At 43.3% G+C, this 12,459-nt stretch overlaps 1 protein-coding gene and 1 long non-coding RNA gene across 3 annotated transcripts; both read left to right on the top strand.

Annotated features, from left to right (window-relative positions):
• The first annotated feature begins 1,852 nt into the window (after nucleotides 1-1,852).
• LOC133923536 (uncharacterized) lies at nucleotides 1,853-3,115 on the top strand. Of its 2 annotated transcripts, XR_009910640.1 has the most exons (3): nucleotides 1,853-2,427; nucleotides 2,538-2,688; nucleotides 2,768-3,115. It is a non-coding gene; the product is annotated as an uncharacterized LOC133923536 (long non-coding RNA). The 2 variants fall into 2 exon arrangements; XR_009910639.1 differs by lacking the exon at nucleotides 1,853-2,427 and having other exon boundaries at nucleotides 2,440-2,688.
• Nucleotides 3,116-10,824: 7,709 nt separating this feature from the next.
• On the top strand, nucleotides 10,825-11,870 carry LOC133923537 (uncharacterized). Its single transcript, XM_062368820.1, has 3 exons — nucleotides 10,825-10,912; nucleotides 10,983-11,064; nucleotides 11,196-11,870. The coding sequence occupies exons 1-3, from the start codon at nucleotides 10,907-10,909 to the stop codon at nucleotides 11,747-11,749; spliced, it is 642 nt and encodes a 213-aa protein (XP_062224804.1). The 5' UTR covers nucleotides 10,825-10,906; the 3' UTR covers nucleotides 11,750-11,870.
• The last annotated feature ends 589 nt before the right edge of the window (nucleotides 11,871-12,459 follow it).

The raw sequence follows: 12,459 nt of genomic DNA on the forward strand, positions 1-12,459 counted from the left end.
GTGATTACGTGAGGGGGTTCAAAATTCAAACGGTCGATTTGGTGAGATCCGACTTGTTGCGGGGGTGTGTCAGAGGGCTTTCATTTTAAGGGCATGTTTATTTTAGGCTGATTTTAGTTTCTGTTTTTGTCAGAAGCTCAGAAGCTAGAAGGCTAAATAAACGGATTTGTTGAAAAGTGATTTTTAGAGGAGTCAGAAGTCTGCTTCTAAGTAAATGAATTAGAAGCTCAGAAGCCAGCTGAGAGTAGCTTTTCTAAGAAGTGGTGTGCTGAGAAGCAAAAAATATTGTAAAATACAACAGCTAAAATCTAAAAATTGATTTTCAGATAAATCAAAAGCAAAAATCCAAACAAACAAACCCTAAACAAATGTGGTTGATGGATGAGGCTGCGTGCACATCAATATGTCTGATTACTGGTTAGTGCTACAGGTCAGAAGTCACAAGAGTGCGGGGTATGGTTGCGTGTGTGTAGTTTTTGTGCTGCTTGGGTGAGGTTAGGGCTGCTCCAGCAAAGATGGTAAAGGTCACCCGTATCCCTGTGTGCGCATGGATGGAGCCTCTGCTGCCTCGTACCACCCTCCAGCAGAGGCGACACTAGCCTCTACAATGATACATGCAGGGTTGTATCGGTAAATTTGTGGTTTTCTCTCCTCCCCTCAATACTATTCTTAGACGGTGACTGAGAACCTAAAGTAGAGTAGAATAATAGACAATAGAAAATAGAATATGTATTGAAGATAGAAAAAATAATAGATATTGTAATAGTATTATAGATGCTGTATTTTTAAAATATTTACTAAAGTTAGTCTTAAGCTAGATAAAAAGTCAGTGCCCGTGGTGTCGAATTTACTGGATACTTTCTTTCTTACTAAGTAGTGTTACTTTTGGAAGTTTGAGAGTATAAATTCTAAAAAGATAAATAAAAAAACAGAGGGAGTATTATTTTGGACTTTGGGTTTGGTTGGAACGCTGGGAGTTCAAAAGATTTAATTTCTCAAGATACAGTTTCGTTCTCATGTGAATTTCTTCCTTACCAACGAGCTCTTATCAATATCCTGAGAATCAGTATCCTACTCGGGCTGGCCCAGCCCGACTTCTACTTTCTTGCGCTCAATCTGGTGAGATAGAGGCTTACTAAGCCTAGCCGAAAAATTAGTGTGACGGCGCAACAATCTGACCTTCCTGGTCCTGGCCTCCTGGGTCGCTTCTCGCTTGTAGGCTCCAGGCTTGGATGGACGTGAACTGTATCCGAACCCAATGCGGTGCGTAGGTAACGTAGCTTTAGACCGCTCCTAATGATTAGTTTCTTAGATAATATCTAAGAGAAGAGAAAGTAAAAAATAATATTAATAAATAAGTTTTTAATAAATATATGCATCTTGCTAGTTTTTAATGTCTCCTAAAATAATTTATTATCTTACAATCACTTAGAATTGCTAAAAAAAACTAGTTTCTTTTCTAATAAATAAGATCATTCCCTTTCATCTTTAAATTACTTGTCACATCATGTTTTTTTAGTGAACAATTAATTAATATATTAAAAACTAAAATTAAGAGTGGCCTTATAGCTCTCCCCTCCGTATTGGATGTGACACTACCGGAATCCCCATGTTTGCCGAGTGTCTAAAACATTGCCGAGTGTATTTTATCGTGCACTCGGCAAACCACCCTATACGCCGAGTGCCAAAAAAAAAACACTCGGCAAACAAGTAGAGAGAAAAGCACTCGGCAAAAAATAGCACTCGGCAAACTCGAGAAAATACACTCGGCAAAGTCAGGCACTCGGCAAACACCACGCCACGTGTCCCTCCTCACGGACTCTGGCGGCGCGTCCGTCCTTTGCCGAGTGTCGTCTAACGGACACTCGGCAAAAAACTTGTTTGCCGAGTGTCCTCTATTTGACACTCGGCAAATAGTGAAATATTTTCCTTACCGCCCAAAAATTTCGGATTTTTTTGAATTTACGCCCGCGCAGACTGTGCCTTCTACGAGTGGCTCGGCCCACAGCCCAAACCCCAGCACCCACCTCCAACCCTAGCTCTTCCAATCCCCAATTCCCCATCTCCCGTCCCGCTCCACTCACATGCGCCGGCGCCGACGCCTTTTCCGCCTGGCCGCCGCCCCTCACGTCCCCTACGCAGTCGGCCGCAGCGGCTCACGGCCCCTACACAGTCGGCCGCCGCCCCTCACGTGCCAAGCTCGGGCGGGCAGCGGCGGGCGCGGCCGTGCGGGCTACGGCTGCGGCGCGTGCCGTGCTTGGTCGAGCGGAGGGCCGGAGCTGTGCCTGGTCGCGTCAGCGGAAGACACCAGCCATCGGCAAGCCACAGCCTCTCAGCACGCCAGCAGCTCGGCGCCTCGGCCAGCACATCGGCGGAAGACACTCGGGCGACCAGCAGGTAGCAGCACGCCAGCTGCAGACCTCTCAGGTGGTTTCCCTTAACTGCATCCTTGCAAACATCGGCTTCATTTGTCCATTTGCGTGCGTACCGTGGTGTAAAATTTTGATGTGCCAAATTAAGGAAGAGTTAATTTGCAGAGAGATGGAAAGTGGGATATGTACATGTACTGTAGTTAATTTGTCTGGCAGTTCAAGTGCTGAATTGCTCGCTACCTTCTGTGATAACATTCTGAAGAAAGGCTGCAGTGAAAAGCTCAGTGATGAAGCCATTGAAGATGCCCTTGAGAAGGTACATCTTGTCTTTTCTTTTGCTGCTTTTATTAAATTATGAATGTGAACTTTTACATTTGCTATTGGCTATTTTTCAGGTGGTAAGATTGCTTGCATACATCAGTGATAAAGACCTCTTTGCTGAGCTATCTTCCAGGAAGAAACTTGCAAGAAGATTGCTTTTCGACAAAAGTGCTAATGCTGAGCTATCAGTGATAAGATTGCTCCTGTGGTGGCTTTTTTTTTCCTCTTTTTTTAATGGTTTGTCGAGTGTATTTTAAGGGCACTCGGCAAACCCTCCACTTTTTGCCGAGTGTATTCCCTCGACACTCGGCAAACTGGCGCTTTTTTTTGCCGAGTGTCGGATTTCACTCTCGGCAAAATAGTTTGCCGAGTGCGCGATAGAAAACAGTCGGCAAACAATTGTTTGCCGGCACGTTGTACGCCGACTGCTGTTTGCCGAGTGTTACATTCGGCAAACCATTTGCCGAGTGTTTTTAAGCCTTCGCTGTGTGCCCTGGGCACACGGCAAAGTCACGAAATCCGGTATGAATGGATCACAGTGAATTACGAAATTTGATTATATGTTTCAAAATCTATCAATATTTTACAATATATCTGAATTTAATCATTATTTAATTATATGTTCCACGTAGACTAATTTATATAATAAATGATCGGACTCTGTTACGTGCCATGATTTCCATATATTTATATGTTTGCCCACGCAGCAAAAAGAATAAAACTACAAAATGAAGCCGCACCTATGCAAGCAACTTGATCCGATTTCGACGGACCATTCATGCCGTTGCCACGCCCCCACGCCCTGCGCCCCCACCTTAGCGCTAGCCCTGGTGAGGCGAGGTGAACGAGCACACGTGTGTGTTCTCACAGTCCTCTCATCCACATATGCTAAGTGGAGAAGGAGAAAATTCCGTTTAAATTGGTCTCCCTCCACCTCCACTAGTAAGGTGAGACTAAAAGATACACTCCACCTCCATATGGTTAAACTTTTGATATTTATTTGGAATTACACAAATATAATGGGCAAAGCCTATATATTCTAACAACCCCCAACCAGATCTCAAAGTCATACGGAGATTTGTCTTTTTCTCAATACTGCTTGATCTACCAATATTTAGATGGAGACCTGTTAGGGTTGAACATCCACCTAGAACTTTAAGTTACACTCATTCACAACTTGACAATAGACTAAGCCTTTAATTATAAGTTTTGTGCAAACAAGTTTCACTTAAAGTCATAACTGATACTTAGCTGCTAGTAGATTACCCCTCGAGTGGAGCATATAAGTTATACTCCTCATGAGCTTATTAGACATCACCCAAGTCTCATAGATTTCGACCAATAGCAGGCTCATAGAAGTGTGTTCTTTCAAGAATGCCCTGTAGAATAGCATCTTCGCTAATTAAAGCCAACAGAACACATTAAGGCAATAGTCAATCTGCCTTACAGATTTCAAGAGTATTGCATCTTCACTCGAGTGGGTTGTGTGGTACTCTTCTTCAGTTAGCAAATAATTTATTCTTCCTATGTCCTAATTCACGGGATCTCATCACATAAGTTGGGTTACCACTATGATATAACTCACATGGGTCTCATACCCATCTCCCTTCGATGCATTATATATCACATTCCGTGATAGTCTTTTTGTAAATTGATCGGTCAGGTTTTTAGCTATTTGAATATAATCCAACGCTATCACTTCGAAGTTTCTTAGTTTTCTGACAGATTTCAATTTTCTATTTACATGTCTTGTGGATTTCATGTTGTCCTTAGAACTGTTCACTTTAACAATAACTATTTGATTATCACAGTTCATAAAAATAGCCATTATTGGTTTTTCAACCACTGAAAAATCCATCAAAAGTTCATGTAGCCATTCTGCCTCAACAATAGTTGTGTGTTAGTGAAAGAAAATATCTTCCACGAACAAAGTACAGCGAGAACCAACTCACAGGGGTGGTTTAAGCTTGGAGGAGAAGTGGAGAGGATATAAGTGCCTAAAGTTCTCAGGGGAATCTGTCCCATTTGGCTTGGTGGCCAATGATCAGTATTTATACTGGTATTCAGAGTGTAAATGTACAAATGTGGTCATATGAGGCCGGTAGATGTACAAGTTTTTTTTTTTACAACAGGGTATAGGGATAGCCTCGTAAATCATTGCTATGGCTAGTGAGGCGGTTGCCCCAGTGGCTGGTCATCTATTCCGGTGCCGCATTGTACCAGCGTGTCAGGTGGCCACCACTTGACGGGTATTAAATGCCAGTCTTTTCACTGCAAGTGGGGGGCGGCCTGCGGGCCCCCTCCTGGTTGATCTTTCTGAAAAATCGATGGCTCTAGGAGTCCGGAGGGCTCCGAAGGCATTGCCTCCAGGACCCCTTCAGAGCCATAGGGTCCCGAAGGGGTCCTAAGACTGATGGTCCTCGAGCCTAGATTGGCGGAGCCAAGGGGCGTCAGGGGTTCTTAATGGTGACCCCTCAACAGTAGCCCCTCGCGAGGATGACTAGCAGTGCAACCGTCCCCACGATACTCAGAGCAGGGCCTCCGGCAACCCTTGGCTCTATGTCATGGGCCCTCAGCCCTCCGGTGGTTTTGAACTGGGGAGTGCCGGTCTAACGGTTAGGCAGAGTGCCTAACGTCACATGCGAGAGAGAACATTACACACAGCCTGCGGTTAGTGACGTAGACGCTTCTGGCCGGTTGGTAGTGGGATGCGTGACGCCTTGGTATTAGAGGGTCATAGAGAGCAATTCCTCTTTCCGGTGATAGTGGGGAAAGCACGGGATAGAACGTGAGCCCGCGCCCCGAGGCGGCAATGACTTTTCCTTGGATGGATAAAGGCAGGAGTCATGGCCACTTGGCATTCTCATTCGGCACTCTCGCCTCTTTTTCCCCTGCTTTCGTCAGCGCGCTCGCTAGCCACTATGCCTCCAATTTTCATCGTCGTCGAGCGCTCCTTGTGGTAATCCCAGAGGCATCATGACTCGCTCTGACGCAAACGTCAGATCCGAACCCCCGTCGAGAGGTCGCGTGGCATCTAGGGACCAAACTGCCATGCCAGCGGGAGCCACAAGGCCCGCGGTTCCCCGTCGCTTCCTTGGCCACCGTTGGGCGTGGAACTCCACCGCGCCAGCAAGAAGCACCCCCGGTAGATACTTTTCTCTCCAAACTATATGGAAATCGAACTGGTAATTTTATAATTTTTAATTCTGAATTTAGGTATTTATTATTCGTGTTTGATATGGACTCTTTGGTTTTTAAATTTAGATATTTATTAATCGTATTTAATATGTGCTCTTTGATTTAGCCTAGACACCGTTAGATGTTTTAATAATAAGTGGAATAGATTTTTTTATTAACGTGGAGGCTTTTTTTTTTCCTCTTAAATATTAAAATAATGGATAGATTCTTGGAGCAGGTTTGATGTTCGACATGAATCGCAGCAAACGCGCGAATTTGGAGTAGGGGTTTTAAAGTAGAGTCGATTTCTTGGTTGTTTGGCACCATAGATCGCCACGACGACGCGCATCTTGTTGCTTCACCGAGGAATTAGCCGTGCGCGTGCGCTAGCTCGATCGGAGCGGAGGACGGATGTAGACGGCGACGACAACTCCACCACGACGAGTCACACTCACAGTGTCAGTCGCCCTGCCCATCCACACCCAAGATGCTCGACAACGGCGATCAGATAGGTGAGACGAGGGCGGCGCCGACGACGACCAAAGCATTGCCTATAGGTTTTGACAGATTCGATGGTAACGGAGCACTGTACACTGGCACGTACGTACGCACATGTCGTCTCGCACGTAACTTTCAGTGTTTAATGCACCTTGGCCACTTGGCAACATCCACGCGCAAGTCAAATTTGCAACTGTTTCTTGTCCATGACATGTCCATTATTCCATCCATGTACACACTGCGAGTCGCGTTGATGACTCATGTGGTCCAAGCTAGCTGTTTACAATTGAAATGTAATAGACAGGGAACAGAAAGTAGAGAATAAATCTATCAGGTGTTTCTTTCATTGATTGAGTGTGAATTTATACCTATTGAATGAACGTAAGATATTTTTCTAATGGACATCAGTTATATTGATCACATATTTCGTAACATTTCCTCTTGATTAATATTATCATTTATATATATATATTATCATAAAAATCTTCTCTAAATACTCTGTGAGAAAAATATAATTATGAGAAGAAATATAACCATAATATGCTATCAAAAAATCTTTAAAAACTCAATAGGAAAAATAAGGATAAAATGATGTGACATACACTACGTGAATAAAAGGTATTCGGTGATGGGTGATAATAGTCATAGGCGACGAGTCCCGCAACAGTAACCTCGAACATGTGACTGATGACTAGTTATCAGTGACAATTACCATATTAGTGATGGATCATAATAGTGACCCATCAGTTATGAAGGTCATCAATAATGGATCATAACCGTAATCCTGTCATAAGTGATGAGTCGTAATCTTGACCCGTCACTAATGACTGATTCATATTTTTCATATATTTTGGACATGAAAAAAGTCAAGAAAATATATTTTTTCACCCGAGACATCCTAATGCAGGGGCCATCACCCCTCGTAACGAGTCACTTGCTATTTTTTGCACTATTTTTATACTCTCTGATCCGTTGGTATCAAACCTGCGACCTCCCCTCGTGCACGTAGCCCCATTACCACCACATCCTCGCGTGCATTGTGATGAAGCTAGATATTTTATTATTTTAAACTTTTTTTCCGAAGGTCATTAATAACAGGTTATAACCGTGAACCATCACTAATAACTGTATAATAGTGACAGGTCGTAATTTTGGCACGTCACTAATGATTGTTTTTGCCAAAGTTGATCTGGAATGCCTTCAGTAAAATAGGCTTTTTTACTCTACGAACATCTAAAAAAAATTACATGTGTTTCTCCCCGCTTCGTTGGCTTCGGCAAATTTTTCAAGGCCAAATTTGGTTTGGAAGATTAAGTTCTCATCCCCTGAAGGTTCTACACCATTTTTGAAACACGCATTAGTGTGCATAACTGTCATCTCTTACATCAAACTTTAGCAGAAATATACAATAGTTTTTATTATAGTGCTATTGATGTGAGAAAAAATAAGAAAAAATAAAAGAAAAAATATTTGTGCCTACTATGCTGTCATACCCTACACCAGTTTTGTTCAACATGTAAATAGAAATTCATGAAATAGACTAAACATAAGTTGTAACTTGTTGATGCATTTTTTTGTAAATGTTTGTAGTCTTATGCCTCTTTGTTTTGAATCTTAGCTATAGCATAGTTATAAGTTTAGTGTTTAGATTTGTGCTTTTATGCATAAATATTCAGGTATAGCATGGTTATAACCTTTCAGAATAATATCATTTCAGATCTGCATAATACGTTACATTTTAGTTGAAAAAATTAAGTAAGAAAAGACAGTACTTAGCTAGTTCTAATAACAAAGTTGAGTCACCAGTGACAGTTTGTAACATCAATCATCACTTATGATTGGCCTAGGAAGACCCGTCGCTGATGATAAGCCATAAGTGACAGGTCGTAACGTGATCTGTCACTAATGACTAACCTAGAACGGCACATCACTGATAAGTTAGTCACTAATGACAGACCACAACTTCACCTGTCACTAATATCATCAGTGACGGGTAACTTTATGATATGTCACTGATGACCTATCATAACTCATAAGTGATGGGTTATGATCCGATCCGGACCTGAGGCTAGATAAGTGATATATCATAACATGATTCATCATTTATAACTCTTAAGCGACAGGTCATAGGGATCTGATCCGGACCTGAGGCTAGATAAGTGATATATCATAACATGATCCATCACTTATAACTCTTAAGTTACAGGTCATAAGGACCCATCACTTATATAGTGTTTTCTTTGTCTATTTTCACGTAGTGATACATGAATACTTGTATTAATATTGTCTCATTAAAATATTATATAAGAAACTTTGATAGGAAAAACTCGTAAAGGAAAAGAGCACAATATTGTAGGATCTGATGATCATAAACATGTTATAATATAGAAGTTTACTCTTTCTGAACTTTGCAACTCTTGAGGTCATCTCATACTAATTACATGAACATATTTATAGAATATAGATGTTCATAAGGACTTTATGAATAAATCTACAAGATTATCACATGACTTTATTTGAAAAAATCTATCTTCCTATTTTCTGTAATTCATTAGGATAAAATAATTTGGGATAATATGCTTTGTGATATTGCACTTTATATAACATATATGTATTTGAGCAATTCAAACATCATTATCTTCATAGATAATGGTAAGTGATTCTAATGAACCAATGTAACATAATTCTTGTATGTGGTTGATCATTCTGTGAAGTCATACGCATTCACATGATACTTCATATAATGCAATTATTTTAGAATGGTTAGTGGAAGTAGTCACGGGAGTCTATTTTGATGACTTCATAAGAAGACTATTCTACCATATAAGAATACAAAGCATGTTTGTAATCTGGTATTTTGAGGATCAGATAAATAACTAGCATCAGTATATCCAACCATAGTCATATCTTGGGTTTTCGGATAGATTCAACCAAAATATTATGTATCTTGAAATATTTGAGGATATTCTTTACTCCTACCCAATATCGTTTTGTTGAAGCTATGCTATGTCTAGTTAGCAAGTTATATGCAAATGCAACATTAGGCCTGATACAATTTACAAGATACATTGGCGCTCCAATAGTATTGAGATATGGAATTTAGGTCCCAATATCTCTTTATCATCAGCACGACATCCAAATGGATTTTTATCCATATCAAGGAATCGAATAACCAAAGGTGTTTTCGATGGATATGATTTATCCATATTGAATTTTTCTAATATTTTCTAGATATATGCAGACTGAAGTATAAATATTCCTGAGGGAAGATGCTTAAGTTGTAGACCTAAGCAAAATTTGATTTTACCCGAATCTTTTATCTCAAACTCCATCTTAAAAATGATTGAGTGTTTCATTTATGTCTTGTGTATTTATGATGATATTGAGATCATCAATTTACACTGAGATGATACGAAATCTTGTTGAGAATTTATTTGTAAACACACATGAGCAATCATCATTATTTGAATAACCCTTCTGTAGGAGGAACTTACTCAGTCAGTTGTACCATATTCTATCCAACTTTTGTCACTGTCAAAGCGAGAAGGGGCAACGGATCGATGTCGTGGTTGCCGTCTTGGAGTGAACCATCATCGTCAGCGCCATGGTGATCTGTCCCCCACTAGATCCGGAGGATGATCCAATGTCTGGGTTGGAGGAGACGGCGGAGATGGCCATCGTTGCTGTCACGGTGGCCTCCCTCCCCCTTTCCACCGTGTGATAAGGGCGACAATGATGGCATGGTAGTTGGCGATGATGGCAACACCATGGTTCGTGAGGGTTGGAATGAGGCACATGGCGAAGTTGGTGTGGAGGAAGAAGATGGAGAACAACATCCTCCAATGCCATGAACGAAGTAAGGATACCTTCAATTTCAGAATTAGCCATTGGGCTTACCGCTGTTCTTGTCAAGGGCTGATTAGCGTAGGAAGAACAAGTGTCTGCTAACGTATTTATAATTGAAATATAATAGACAGAGAACATAAAGTAGAGAATGAATCGATCATGTGTTTCTTTCATTGATTGAGTGTGAATTTATACAGATTGAATGGACATCTATTTGGAAGACATATTTTTCTAATGGACATTGGTTGCATTGATCACTTGTTTCGTAACACTAGCCAACTCATTTTTCTTCAACTTCTCTTGCTAAACTTGTTTTCAGTCCATCACAAAAAAATAAATAAAAGGAGAAAAATGTCATAAAGATGCTGATCTATATTTTTTAAGATAATGAAAAATAACTTTTCAGCCTCTACACCGTACGGTCTACATAGCCTGATTTATTATAATAATTATGTTCCGTGACACATGCAAGATCGAATAAGCAAATATGAACTCAAAATACATAGAGACGTGTCATTATCCATCGCAGGTTATGGAATTAAATCACCACCCATTCTATACGGAGCTATATATAATATGAGTATGGCCAGTTTCCCGTGCATGTATTGTCAGTAAAGTGTTGTAATTGTGTTCCCTCAGCACAAACCAATTTGGCTTCTTTAATTGGAGGCTGTCGGAGCTGTTGCCAAACCATGAAGGTAAGGATGAACTCTTCTCAGGTGTCTGTTTAGCTGCGCATCTGACTCCTGAATTGCCAAATTTGTTCAGAAGGAGATTCTTATCCGGATGCAACCGGACTACGACAAATGCCACCACAGTAAGGCTCTCAAGGTGGCAGCTACTGTTAGCGGTACGCTCGTCCTCCTCCTCCCTTAAGAAACACAGCCTATCTGATCGATGCAATGGCATCGAAGCACGCACGCACGATGCAGTTTGATTTCACAGGAAGAATGCTTTCGTGACATTTTTTAGTTTGGTCAGGAGTGGAGTCGGTTACGGTGACCGGCCGGGACAGGGACCTGCTGCTGGTGATCGGCGATAGCGTGGACGAGGGCAAGCTGACCAGGAAGCTGAATAAGGAGGTCGGGGAGGCCGAGATCGTGGAGCTGCGGACTCTGCTTGCAGGCGGCTCGGACGCGCTGCCACCAGTCGTGTCCGCGGACATGGTCGTCGCACTGTCCCCGTACCACTCCACCCCCGGCCGGAGCCTGCCCGGAGGCGAGCGTATCACGGGCCCGGTCGCCGCCGCGCTGTGGCCGGGGGAGCAGGCAGGATATTATCCCGGTACGCCCAGCCCGTGCCACTACTACTACCCGTCCCCGATGGCTGGCCCTGGGCAAGTGCAGCAAGGCGGCTACGGCTACGCGGGCAGCCGCTACGCGCGCTCGGTGGCGCGCAGCCACCCCGCGAACTACTCCCCGATGATCGCGAGGCACGACTTCCGCGCCGTGGGCCGCCCGCGCGCGGCGGACGGAGGGCGCGCGGCACGCCGGTGGAGGGCCCAACTGGCTCCTTTTTTTTGCTTCTTGCCGTAGCGGCAGATCAACGCTGCGAGCCTAAGCCATTTGCCGATAAGAACCGGCAGGGAAATAGTTCTCAAGGAGCCTGAATTATGTGATGATGTACGCTCTCTTAATAAAGCCTTTAGTCAGCTTTGTAGAGGTTACAGGTAGGAAAAGAGCAAAAGCAAGGTTGAATCAACCAATTCATACATTTCTTTTTGAAAACCAAATTCGTTTGGTTCAACAACGTAACCGTAAGAAATCTCAATAACATGTCTACGCCTCATCACACGTCGCCTACAGACTGGACATACTGGAGGTGCTGCACGGCTAAAGGCAGTAGGAGGAGACCTGTCCGCAGAAGTTTCGGTCTCTGGTGCAAGGTCCTTGCAGGGGCACGTAAAGGTCAAGTGGTCATCTTTCTTCGTCGTCCTACAGGTTCTGCAAACCATGAGAAGCAGCTGGTTCCTCAGCCTTGCTTCCCGGCAAGGGGGCGTGGGCGCTCGAGAGGGGTCTCTTCGGTGGAGCCCATGGTGCGACGCGAGCCGGCTGTGTCCTCGTTCACGGCGTCGCCAAGCTTGGACCACGAGCGGGGCACGATGGCACTCCTGGACAGGCGCGGGCGCGCGAGCTTGCGGACGCGGGTGGTCGTGGTGGTGACCTCGTTGCGGTCGTCGTCGAAGCGGCACTGGATCACTTCTTGAGGCCGTTCTCGCTTGGCACGGGCGGGAGTAGGAAGTCGT

Source organism: Phragmites australis, chromosome 7 (assembly GCF_958298935.1).
Source record: "Phragmites australis chromosome 7, lpPhrAust1.1, whole genome shotgun sequence".
Taxonomy (NCBI): domain Eukaryota; kingdom Viridiplantae; phylum Streptophyta; class Magnoliopsida; order Poales; family Poaceae; genus Phragmites; species Phragmites australis.